At 46.3% G+C, this 12,757-nt stretch overlaps 1 protein-coding gene across 1 annotated transcript in view; it reads right to left on the reverse strand.

The window, feature by feature from the left end:
* Positions 1–10,565: 10,565 nt before the first annotated feature.
* The window catches only part of ELP2 (elongator acetyltransferase complex subunit 2), a 43,000-nt gene continuing 40,808 nt past the window's right edge, over positions 10,566–12,757 (reverse strand). The window contains exon 22 of the mRNA XM_026496205.4: positions 10,566–10,803. Coding sequence (XP_026351990.2) covers positions 10,647–10,803 — 157 coding nt within the window. The 3' untranslated portion in view covers positions 10,566–10,646. The remainder of the gene's footprint in view (positions 10,804–12,757) is intronic.

Consider the following 12,757-nt stretch of genomic DNA (forward strand, 5'->3'; position numbering starts at 1 on the left):
GCGAGGTAGGGAGATCTCAGGTGCGATGGCAGGGTGGGGCCGGTTCGGAGGATGGAGTGGAAGATGACCTGGTAATGGAGGCCCAGGCGAGATGCCTGCTGTGGAATCAAGTTAGGGGGGTCTTAGTGCAGAAGCGGCTGGGGAGGGGGGACAAAGTGCTGGGAGCCAGGTGACCTGACTCAGATGTGGGCCCAGTGGGGCAACACACCCAACGGGGGGGTGGACCACTGGCTTTTCGACCCATGGTATGGTGGGATGAGGTGGGAAGGGAGCCCATGCCACAAGTTCACCAACTGCACCGTAGCCAGGCCCACTGCAGCCCAGTGCGGTGCCTCAGGCCCTTGGGATGCCTGATGATGTGTGAGCCAGATCCCTGGGTGCAGACTCTGCCTGTATAAAAAGCATCCTGAGGGTTGCCTCTTGGCCCAGCGTGAGAGCCACCAGAGGGCCATGCAGTGTTGGCCCTCCTGGCCCAGCCCCCCTGTACCAGGTTGCAGTGGGGGGGGGGGGTGTCTATAACGGCCCTGACCAGAGGTTCCCCATCCTGGGGCTGCAGCCGTAAGAGCCAGTTCCCTGGGTGCCTCCATGCTTAGGTGGTCTCCACCTGCAGACAGGCGCGGCTCACCTTCCTCATTGCCAGATCCCCAGGTCCTTACTGGACAAGCATTCATACTTGTTCTGGAAGGAATGAATGTTATCCATGAATGAATGCCTGAATTTGCTCTCTGGCATCACTGACCACCCCATCCTCTTCTGCGTACCTTCTGCCTACACTTGGAGCGAGAACCTTGGGCATTGGTGACATCTTGATCCCTCTCCACTGCACTCTCTCCTGAAATGCACCTTCTGGCAACAAGAGCAGGTATGCCCTGGGCACCCGTTCACCGTTACCTGTACTCATTATCCCACAGTTAATTAAGCAGATCTATGGCGCGGCTCCTACAGGTGGAAAGGTAAGTCACAGAGACATAGAGTAACTTGCTCAAGAGCACATAGCTGAAAGATGGACAAGTCAGCACCTGTGAAGTCAATTTCCAGAGCCCAACTGGCTAAATGTGTCCAGCAGCCTCTCTGGTACAAGCCTCTGTGGTCCTCAGGGCCTCAGTTTCCCCATGTCTAAGATGGGAGGGTGGTGAGAGTTGGTCCTCCCAGAGAGTGTTCGGTGTGTGTGCTACTCACCCCTCCTTTAATGCCCTTCTTTCCAGGGAGGCTCTCCTCCAGGCCAGGCTTTTCAGGCATTAGCTTGCATGGATTGCCTAGAAGCCTATTAAAAGGCAAATTCCAATTCTTTAAGTTTGGGTTAGGGTCTGAGGTTCTGTGTTTCCAAGAAGCCTGGGGTGATGCTGTTACTCAGGTCCCTGAACTACACCCTGAGAAGTGAGAGCCTTCCTTATTTCCCTAGGAATGTGAGGGGTACCCCCCTCTCGTCAAGGTGTTCTGTGGCCAAGTAACAAATCCCAGCCCCACCAGGGCGCTGCTTTCAGACAAGCTTGCCTAGTGAATCATCTGATTGAGCCAACTCAGGGCAGAACTCTTTTTAAAAAATTTTTTTATTTTTAATTGTGGTAAAATATACAGAAAATTTACCAACTTAGCTATTTTTTAAAAAAGATTTTACTTATTCATCTGAGAGAGATTGAGCACGAGCAGGGGGAGAGGCAGAGGGAGAGGGAGCAGCAGACTCCCCGCCCAGCTGGGAGCCCGACATGGGGTTCGATCTCAGGACCTGGAGATCATGACCTGAGCTGAAGACAGATGCTTAACCGTCTGAGCCACCCAGGTGCCCCTGAGTTAGCCATTTTTAAGTGTACAGTTCAGTAGTGTTAAGAATATTCACATTGTGTGCAACCAATCTCCAGAACTCTTCCCCTCTTGCAAAACTGAAACTTCCTGTCTTACAAAACTGAAACTGTTTCTATCCACAAAACAACTCCCCACCCCACCCCACTCAGCAACCACCATTCTATTTTGTCTCTGTAAATTTGGCTATATTAGTAGAATCATACCATGTCTTTTTGTGACTGGCTTATTTCACTTAGCATAACGTCAAGATTCATCCATGCTGTACATGCATCAAAATCTCCTTTTTAAGATGGAATATTCCATTGCATGTATACACTGCATCTTATGTCTCCATTCATCCACTGATGGACACTTGGATTACTTCATCTCTTGGCATTGTGAATAGTGCTGCTAAGAACACAGATGTGCAAATACCTCTCTTGAGACTCTACTTTCAGTTCTTTTGGATATATAACCAGAAGTGGGACTGCTGGATCATGTGGTGGTTCTAATTTTCAAGGAACCACCATACTGCTTTCCATTAGCAGCTGCACCATTTCATTCCAACTGAGCACAAGGGTCCCAATTTCTCCTCATTCTCATTGGTGGGTTTTTGTTTGTTTTTATATAGTAGTCATTCTACTGGGTGTGAAGTGACATCTCCTTGTGGTTTTAATGTGCACTTCCTTAATAATTAGTGATGTTGAGCATCTTTTTCTGTGCTTTTTGGACATTTGTATGTCTTCTTCGGAGAAATGTCTATTCTAAAGTCCTTTGCCCATTTTTTCAACTGTGTTACTTTTTGTTTTTTTGTTTTTAGTTGTTCAGTTGTAGGAATTCTTTATATATATATATATATTTTTTTAAGATTTTTATTTGACAGAGCGAGACAGCCAGCGAGAGAGGGAACACAAGCAGGGGGAGTGGGAGAGGAAGAAGCAGGCTCGCAGCAGAAGAGCCTGACGTGGGGCTCAATCCCAGAATGCCAGGATCACGCCCTGAGCCGAAGGCAGACGCTTAATGACTGAGCCACCCAGGCGCCCCGTGGAGTTCTTTATATATTCTGAACATTAACCCTTGTCAGGTTATAATTAGCAGCATTTTCTCCCATTCTATAGATGGCCTTTTCACTTTAATTGTATCCTTTTATGTACAGTGCAGAACTCTTGAAGATCATTAAAAATCACTGAACTACCATTCAGTCAAGAAATATCTTTAAGTTCCTGGCTCTGCCCAGGGCACCGCACGCATGCTCAGGAGGATGGGAAGGATTGTGCCTATGGAGCCATGTAGGGAAATAACTATTGAACATCCAGCCACAAGGCCATGTGGCCTGAGTGCTGAAGGATGCAGGCGTAGAATTGCAGGGGAGAGGAGAGGGGCTACTTCCAACTAAGGAGTTCAGGGAAGGCACCCCAAAGGAGCAAGCCTGCAAACCTGGGCCATAGCAATGAGCCTGCGAAGAAAGGTGGCAGAGTAGTGGGGGACAGCGGGAGGCTCCACCTCTAACTGGCACCCTCAAGTTTATTTTACCAAGATCCCCAGGCCTCTCCTGCCAGGAGGACTGTCAGAAATCAGCCTGCACATTCTTATTCAGCCTAAAGCAGAACCAACGTCCTGCCTCCATCAGTGAAATGTCTTACACGTGTTCATCACTCGTGGGCTCCTCCGGCCTGTGCTGTGGGCCTGCCACTGCCTTGCCTGCCCTGGCCCAGCTGCTGACCCGGGGGCCTTGGAGGAGCCTGAGCTGGTCCATGATGAGGTCCCAAGAAGCTAGCTTCTGCATCCAACGTTTCCAGCTGTGTAGGGGAACAGCTCTTCAGCTCCTCCTTACAGCTCTCTCTCACCTTGGAACCGTGAAAATTATGTGCCTCCAGGCCAGACCGGGCAGACATGAGACAGCCCTGATTTTGTACTTAAAATCTCTCCCCCTGGGTGAGGCTTTGTCCCTCGTCCAGCTCACTGAGCTTAGATGAGATCTCCCCAAAACCCCTTGCTCCCACGTTACCTGACTTCTACAGGCCCCCACCCCCCAGTCCTCGGGCAACGGACTCCGTTTGCAAAAACCTCCACTACACAGAAGGTATTCATTCCTGTATTCTTCATTCCCTCACTTGGCAAAAGTTCGATGAGTACCTCTCAGAATTAAAGTCTGTAGTGGTTGAGGAAGGCAAGGTAGATTTGGGGGGGGGGGATTTTGGAAGGCTGTAAGTCTTCCAGAATTTCATTCTGAACATTTTTGAGCACAAAAGTGGTCCCAAGAGATGATTTAGGTGGGTCTAGCTAATGGCCACAACCAGGCTGGATGGGTGCTAAGAAATGGGCGTAGGACCAGCTACAGCCTCCTGCAACCTCTAGGCTTGAGTCACTGAAGAGGAAAGTGGGCGCTGGCAGGGGCATCACCCAGTGCTCACTGGCGAACTGCTCCCCACGAGGCCCATGCTCAGTCCTGGGAAGCCAGCAGTCAGTAAGGCGGCCTGTGTGCCAGAGAGGCCCCAGTGAAGAAGGGTCCGCAGCTGGATCACCTCCTCCACACTGCACAGTGCCGCAGAAGGGGGCTTCACAAAGAGGTTGAGGCTGTGAGGGAGAAAGCCCCCCCAACCCAGGACTCCAGAAGTCCTGAAGAGAAGGTGCGAGAGGGAGGGCAGCATTCCATGTGCAAATGCTGGAGCTACAGAACAGCTCAGAAAACTACAGAAGCACAACCTCCACTGAGCCTGGAGCACTGGCTGTGGCTGTGCAGGCGTAAGGGGTGGGGACGGGGAGCGAGGACAGGGAGGAGGGCCAAGCTCTGCAGCCAGGAGGGACAGGAAGATGCCAGGGAACCCTACAGCAGAGTGGCTGAGTCAAAAGTGTGCCTGAGAGCCCAGCAGCACGGAGGAGAGGCCTGCGGGGAGGCTGGCCGGAAGTGCTGGCAAGGAGCAATGAGGGCCCCCCTGGCACAGAAGGGATGGAATTCATCTTGGGACTGAGGGAGGACTGGCCCAGGTGACTCAGCACTGTTGGGAGTGGATGCCTTGGTGGATGCAGGGAGGAGGGGGCTCAGGCATAGGCGGACAAAACGGTTCAGGACATCAAAGTGGAGATTGGGGCTCAGGGCTCAGGAAGGACAGTGTCAGGGTGGGAGACACAACTCATGGGAGAAGCTTGTGGAAAGGTCACTCCCTAGGCTCTGAAGCGTTCAGGGAGAGGCAGAGCCCTGGGAAGAGCAACATTTAAGCGGCAGCTACCTCCGTGCCGATGACTGGTGAGAAGATGCAGGCGGAGAGAGGGGAGGAGAGCCAGAGGAGAACACCTTGGGATACTAGGGCTGACAGGCCGGTTAGGGCAAGGGCCAGATTGGCGAATGTGCTGGCTAGGTGGTGGTGTGGCAATCTTAAGTGAGACAATTTCGTTACCTTGGTGGGGATGGAAGCTCCATTATAATGGTCAACTTTTATTTTTTTTAGATTTTATTTTACAGAGAGAGAGAGAATGAGCGGGGGGAGGGAAAGAGGGAGAGGAAGCAGGCTCCCCACTGAGCAGGGAGCCCAACATGGGACTCAATCCTAGGGCCCAGGGATCATGACCTGAGCCGAAGGCAGAGGCTTCACCGACTGATCCCCCCGGGGCGCTTCTATAATGATCAAGTCTTAAACAGCAATGAAAGGTAGAGGTTTTCCTACTGGCTAACCCCCAAGGCTTCTTGATCCTGGAGGTATTTGGGGACTGAAATTACGATGGATCAAATTTCCTGCCAAGTAGTTGGGATGGAGGGTGGGTGTTTCAGAGGCTAAATTTGGTTTGGATGGAGAATTTATTATTTCCTGCTAGAGTGAAATGCATCCTTCTGTAACAGTGAGAACCTGCTAGCCGAGATCCTCTGACACCTGAAAAATGAGAAGGGAGTCGACAGAGCAGGAGTGAGACAGCAGCGGAGCAGGATTCTCTCCAGAGCCTGCCAGAGTAGAAGTTCTGGGAGAAACAACTTGAAAGCAGTGGAAAGATCAGAAACCCTAGGAAGCTCCCTCCCCTACAGGGACAGGAGACCTTTTCTGTGAATAGAAGCTAAAAGGGCAGGACGGAATCCAGAACAAGGCTCCATTATATCTAAACCCCTAATGTTCAAAACAACAAACCCCCACTGGCCAGTACTAGGCAGACCACAGGAGTGACAGGGTGGGGGGACCCAAAGGGGTTACTTTCCTGAGGCTGTTTTCCTGGGGTCTCAGCTTCTCCCGGTGTTCATTCAGGGGCAGGTCCGCTGGGCAACCTTCATGGTCCCTTCCATGTTGACACCTTCCCTCCTGCTCTGTGCCTCCTACCCCTTTATGCTACCAAGACAGGGAGAAGATCTGATATCAGTCATTCTATTTACTGACTAGTGGATTACACCGAATCCTTCCTCCACCAGCCAGCCATCTGTGTTGTCAAATTTACTCATCCTTAAATGCAGCAAATATTTGACAATACACTGCTCGACACACTGTGCTAGATGCTGTGGAGAGCAAGAAAACACGTTTGGGCTTTAGCAGGCCTGTATAGTGGGAGTTCATCAGTTGCCTAGCCAGCACCCACTGCCCCTCTGACTTTGCTTTGGAAAACCACCCCACATAGAGCAGCCATGTGGTCGTAATGGGACGACCCTGCCTCCAGCTCCAGAGTCATCCATGGCTCTTCCACATCAGACGGGCAGGCCTAAGCCACTCAATGTGTGGTTCCCCCGCGCCCCCCCCCCCACCGTCTTCCCCCCACCGCCCATTGTGATCAGGTCAGGATGTTTGGGTCAGAGTAAAGCTAGGGACTTAATGTTTAATTTATTCCCTTTGATATGAGCAAGGAAATCTGTAACTTCAACAGCTGCTTTCATCCATGGGGGAGGGCAGCCTTGGAAGAAAGCTGACCCCTGGAGAGGTCAGTTGAGAGTAGAGAGAGGGTCACAGCGCGCTGATGAAACCATACTTGATTGTTTTCTGTCTACCACTGGATTGTTTTCAGTTACGTGAGCTAGTAACTCCCTGTATCATTTTGAGGCAAACTATCTTACTACAGGAAGAATCTAATTGACATAATGTAAGATAGATGTAAATAAAAGATAGGGAATGAGAATGCCATTAAAACTGGTAGTACTGTGGAACTCAGAGAAAGGAAAGAATACTTGGAACAAAGGGATTAATAAAGGCTCTATGGAGGTGACATGAACTGAGCTTTATTCAACCTAACAGTTGGTGTCTAAGAATATATATCCAGACCCTGAGCTAACACTTTTCATGTGCTGGCTCATTTAGTCCTCCAAACAACCCTACAAGGTGGCTGCTTTTTACAAAATGAGACTAGTATTTGTTCTTTCTTCCAGAATAAAGCACCTCAATTCCCAGCTGAACACATGGCCCCTGTAATAAAAATTTTATTTCCTAGTTTCTCTTGCAGTATGGCCACAAGACTAAATTCTGGCCACAGTGATTAAGCAGAACTGTGTGGACTTCCAAGAAGTTTCCTTAAAGCTAGGGACAAGCCTTTCCTTTCTGTTGGTTGGAATGCAAAGATCGTGGCAGGAGGCCAAGCAGCCATCCTGGATGGTGAGGAAGCCACACACTGAGGATTACAGATAGCAAAGAAAAAGAACCTGGGTTCCTCATCATATTGAGAAGTCTCCCTGCCTGACTGGTCTGCCTACCTCGATTTCCTTTTTTTTTTTTTTTTTTTTTTTTAAAGAAAAAGAGAGAGCTCATGAGCAGGGAAGGGCAAAGGGAGGGAAAGAATCTTAAGCAGGCTCCACACCCAGCGTGGAGCTCGATCCCACAACCCTGAGATCATGACCTGAGCAGAATCAAGAGTTGGACGCTTAACTGGGCCACCCAGGCGCCCCTACCTTGATTCCTTTTGAGAGAAAACTTCTACCTTCAATAAACCAGAAAGAACATTTGGCATTTTCCTTCTCACACAGCTGGATGGAAGTCAGGCTGATCCACGAGTATTATCTCCATGTAGAGCTGAGGGGAAACGCTTACCCATACTTACTGCAGCAAGAGCCAGGATCAAACATGCTTCCGATTCCTCCAGTCCAGCTTCCAACCCCCAGCTAGGTGCCTTGAGAAACACACAGGAGTTTGTATAAACGTAATTCACAGAAGGCCTGGTATTCCTTAAACCACCCAGGATTTTCTGTGGTGGCCAGAACTTCTAATTTAAGAGAGAGAGAATGAGTCTGTCCTTTCACTTTATTCCTGAATTTGCAGTCTCCCTCCAATTCCCACATTCCCCCTCTGGAATCCATAACCAACTCTGCTTTCCCTGAGGTTACTGGGAAGTGATCTGGCTCCGTGCTGTACAAGGTAAAAATGTACTCAGAACAATCCACTTACCTCCCCCCAAGTCTAGGAAAGTTGTACACGTCAGAAGACAGCAGTTGCAGGGTGCCTGGGTGGCACAGCGGTTAAGCATCTGCCTTCGGCTCAGGGCGTGATCTCGACGTTATGGGATCGAGCCCCACATCAGGCTCTTCCTCTATGAGCCTGCTTCTTCCTCTCCCACTCCCCCTGCTTGTATTCCCTCTCTCACTGGCTGTCTCTCTCTGTCGAATAAATAAATAAATAAATCTTAAAAAAAAAAAAAAAAAGACAGCAGTTGCTTAGATTGGCGCTCGACATCAATCTGAGCTCTGATGCTGTGAATCAGGCAGAGAAGTGAGAAGTTGGGGAAAGGGGCAGGGCAAGTCAGGGACTCTGAAATACTCCTCCACGCCTCTGGGGCAAAGTTCTAAGAGGTCCCTTTTGCTTTAGATATGATGAACAATGTGGTTCATAATACGATACGGTTCAAAGGGTACTCCTTTAGTAGACTGAGAGGCGTGTAAAATTACAGTGTATGTGTATGAATGACAATGCAGACTGCCCCACTGTACAGCAAGTCCTCTGAATGCTTACTGAACTGGATACTCAGGTGGTTACCGAGGAAGATGCTTCAGGGCAACTTATGAAAACTGTCTAATACAAACCCAAGTGACAAATTAAAACAATAACCATGAATTCAGTCTCTCTGAGACTAGGCCTATTTTCAGGGAACCTTAGGGGGTTGAGTTCTGTGCATGAAAAATGTTCTAAAACACCAAGTTAGTTCAGTGAATCTTCTCTGGGGTCCCACACGCATGGGATTCAAACAAATCCCTGTGTGCCAATGGGGGTGAAGACTCAGATACTTTAGTTGATAAGCAAGGAAACTGTACTTCGGGGCATCCTGGTTCGAGGCTGGGAACTCAGATTCTCACTGCTTTGGTGTATGCATGCACGCATGTGCCTGAGGGCATGAGACAAGTTTATACAGACTCAATAGTCTAGAAGTGCACAGTCCAAATACGGATGGCCACTAGTGACATGTGGCTAGTCCAAATTAAGATGGGCTCTCAATGTAAAATACACTTCATATTGTACAAGGACTTTATAAAAGAAAAAGTATAAAATACCTCAACTATCTTTTATGTTGTATATGTGAAATGATACTATTTTGGATATGCCGGGTTAAAAGATGTCACTAAAATAAATTTCACCTAATTGTTTTTACTCTTATTATATAGCTACGAGGAAATTTTAAATTATTTACGTAGCTCAAATTATATTTCTGTATTTCTAGAAAAACTGGATAGTGGTCTAGAAATCTCGATTTAGACAAAATATCACAACTCCTTTGGAAGCAAACTGTCACATTAGATCATGGCAAACTCCAACCAAGAAAGTCCTCACTTCCCCCCTTTCAGCATATTTATTACGCACAGTATTCATTTCATTGCCAATTTCCCAGATGACTCTGGGTCAGGGAAAGCCTCCACTCTCATGCCAATATTCCCCCGAGCTTAACCTCCCTCCACCCAACTCCCAAAACTCCCGACTCTCGTGGTGCATGTCCCAAACTTCTGGCACACCCAACATCCTGTTTCTAGCATCTTCTTCTTCCTTCTGCTCCCACTACACACTCACCCTCAAGGGCATCCTTTCTCTCATGATTCATGTATGTGACTTCACACCAACTCACATGAGACACAACTCTCCTTTTCAGCCCCGACATCTACCAGAGTAAATGTCAGGATAGCCTGCTTTAAGTCAAACTGTAAAAGAAGAATCAATCTATGTACTTTTAAAGAATACAAGAAAGAACTGACTGCAGTTCAAATTCACAACTGCCTGCCAAATTCCTAGAATGGTGGGCGTGTACTGGAAGAAAGGTCAAGACCACACAAAGTGTAGTCTGTTAAAATAAAAATTGAGTAATCTAGGTTTTATCTCTTTTTATTTTCTATGTCCTCTCTTTGAAGAGAGTAATAAATAATGAAATGTCCCAAAGAAGGGCATATGAAAAGAAAAGGCCCCAAATAACACAAAATTAGGCAAATTCACTCATGAAGAAAGAGAATAAACAGAGGTTCGGGACACCAGGGTGGATCAGTTGGTTAAGCATCTGCCTTTGGCTCATGTCACGATCCCAGGGTCCTGGGATTGAGTCCCGCCATCAGGCTCCTTTCTCAGGGGGTAGTCTGCTTCTCCCTCTGCCTGCTGCTCCCCTTGCTTGTCCTCTCTCTCTCTAACAAATAAATAAAATCTTTAAAAAAAAAAAAAAAAAACGGAGAGAGGTTCTTAATCTGGGACACATGGATGCAGGTCTGAATCCCCGAAAGTGTGGGCCTGAGGTTCTGAGGGTGTGTGCATACGTACATCTGTGAGGAAAGAGTCTGCAGCTTTCATCAGATTTCAAAGGGTCTGTGATCCAAATAGTATTACTGCTATGGGACTTAAAAATGAAACTCGATGAAATTAAAGGTGAAGAAAGTCATCTATTTACAGGATAAATATCTTAAGACACCAATGACAACATGTCCGTGGTTATTAAGCCCATCACAATGCACATCTGTTAACTTTGTAGATCTTCACAGTGTGATCTTCACCACAACTTGCAAAGTGTAACCACTCAGCGCCTTCTGCTTCATTCTCTTCAGTTTTTCCGTTACAATTCTTCCAGCATAATTTTTTGATAGCAAGTGTATGACTTTGACTAAAACAAAGATAGAGAAATCATGAAAGGAATGTATGCTAGGACTACAAAATATTTTATCTATGTATTAATTTAATTACCCTGCCCTTGCTATTAATGTTGTTAACATGAATGGAAGTCAAAACCTGAAAATCAAAATGTACCAGTCTTACAAAGAGCAGAATCAGACCTATAAATACAGAGAACAAACTGATGGTTGCCAGAGGGGAGTTGGGTGAAGGGCTGGGCAGAGGAGATGAGAGGGAGATTCAGACTTCCAGGTATGGGATGAGTAAGTCACGGGAATGAAAGGCACAATGAGGAATACAGTCAATGACACTGTAATAGTGACATTAACAGGGACAGACGGAAGCTACACGTGGGGTGAACGTAGCGTAACGTGTGAACCTGTCAAATCACTAAGTTGTACACCTGAAACCAATGTAATGTTGTATATCAACCATACTCAAAAATAAAATTGTAAAAATTAAAAAGTACAGGTTTTAGAATACCATCACTAATACTTTAGCAATTTTATTCTACACTTGAAAACATCTTACTCTACTTAAAACTGTCAGACTAAATATCTTATTTACTGACAAAGGACACTACCAAAAAGAGCAAGAAACGAACAATGAATTCCTGTCAAATTTTGTTTAAATGATCAGTAGAATTCATGAAATGGCTGTTAAAATCAGTCTTTCAGATAACATTACTAAATGTGTTTCTTTTTAAAGAATTCCAACTTGCAACATATTCAAAATTATTTTATTCTTTTGACATCCCTGTGACACAGATGGACTCTTACGTTTTTACTGCTGGGTAAGGAAAGATCTAATAAACTGCCCAATGAAACAATCTTGGTCTCCAGTGTGACCTCTAACTGCATGACCTTGGGCAAGACACTCATATTAATGCCCCTTCAACCCCATGACAGGCCTAGAATGCTACTAAACATATATTAAGAAATCCCTATGAAAACATAATACCCTCTAAAAATTTAACCTCCAAACCAAAGAGGAATAAAGTTAAAAACTTAAGTAGGTTTTAAGGCAGTAAACCCTGAAAACAATATCAGAGCACACAAATTATACTTTCAGATGCTGAGAGCCCACATGTCACCAGATGCACTCTCAGGATCACAGGGAGGAATGAAATAGAACCTTGAGGTAATGAAACACATTTTCACAAAATTGGCATACCAGAACCTATGCAACCCCACGACCGTGAGCCCGTGCAAGTGGCCACTCTGGAGGCTACGCGCACTTCAACAATGCTACTGTACATCACAGTTTCCTGAAGTGCTTCTCAAGGCAGTGCTTCCATACTGTGCAGGCTATGACTTCAACACTATCTCAATGACAGTGCATCTTTTGTGAGTCTGACTCTAATCTGATTACTGAGGGTAGTCAAGAGTCATCAGGAGATGAGCTTTATTAAAGAAATCAATGCCAAACTTTAAAAAAAGTGATGAAGTGAGTACAATTATAAAACGTATTTAATTGGTTTTCTTGAATCACTTGTAAGCTGGTTCCTAAAGAGAGGTTCCAAAAATATTTTAAATGACACCAACATGACTAGAATCTCATTTGTTATTGATAATATTAAAGATATACCATTTCACTGGAGGAATGGTTTGAAGTAGTGACATTACTGAAACAAGTGTATAACAGTACAGCTGACCCTTAAACAACACGGGTTGGAACTGCATGGGCCCACTTACACACGGAATTTTTCAATACATACAGTACAGTACCATAAATGTATTTTCTCTCATGATTTCTTAACATTTTTTCTCTAGCTTATGTTTATGTTATCAATAAGGCTTCTAGTCAACTGGAGGCTATTAGTAATTAAGCTTTTGTGGAGTCAAAAGCGAAACACCTCTAACCCCCACACTGTTCAAGGACTAATTGTATATACTGCTTCCCAGGGGAGCTATGTTGAGGAACAGTACCTTTTTTCCTATGTAAGC

The sequence above is a fragment of the Ursus arctos genome, unplaced genomic scaffold, assembly GCF_023065955.2.
Source record: "Ursus arctos isolate Adak ecotype North America unplaced genomic scaffold, UrsArc2.0 scaffold_17, whole genome shotgun sequence".
Taxonomy (NCBI): Eukaryota; Metazoa; Chordata; class Mammalia; order Carnivora; family Ursidae; genus Ursus; species Ursus arctos.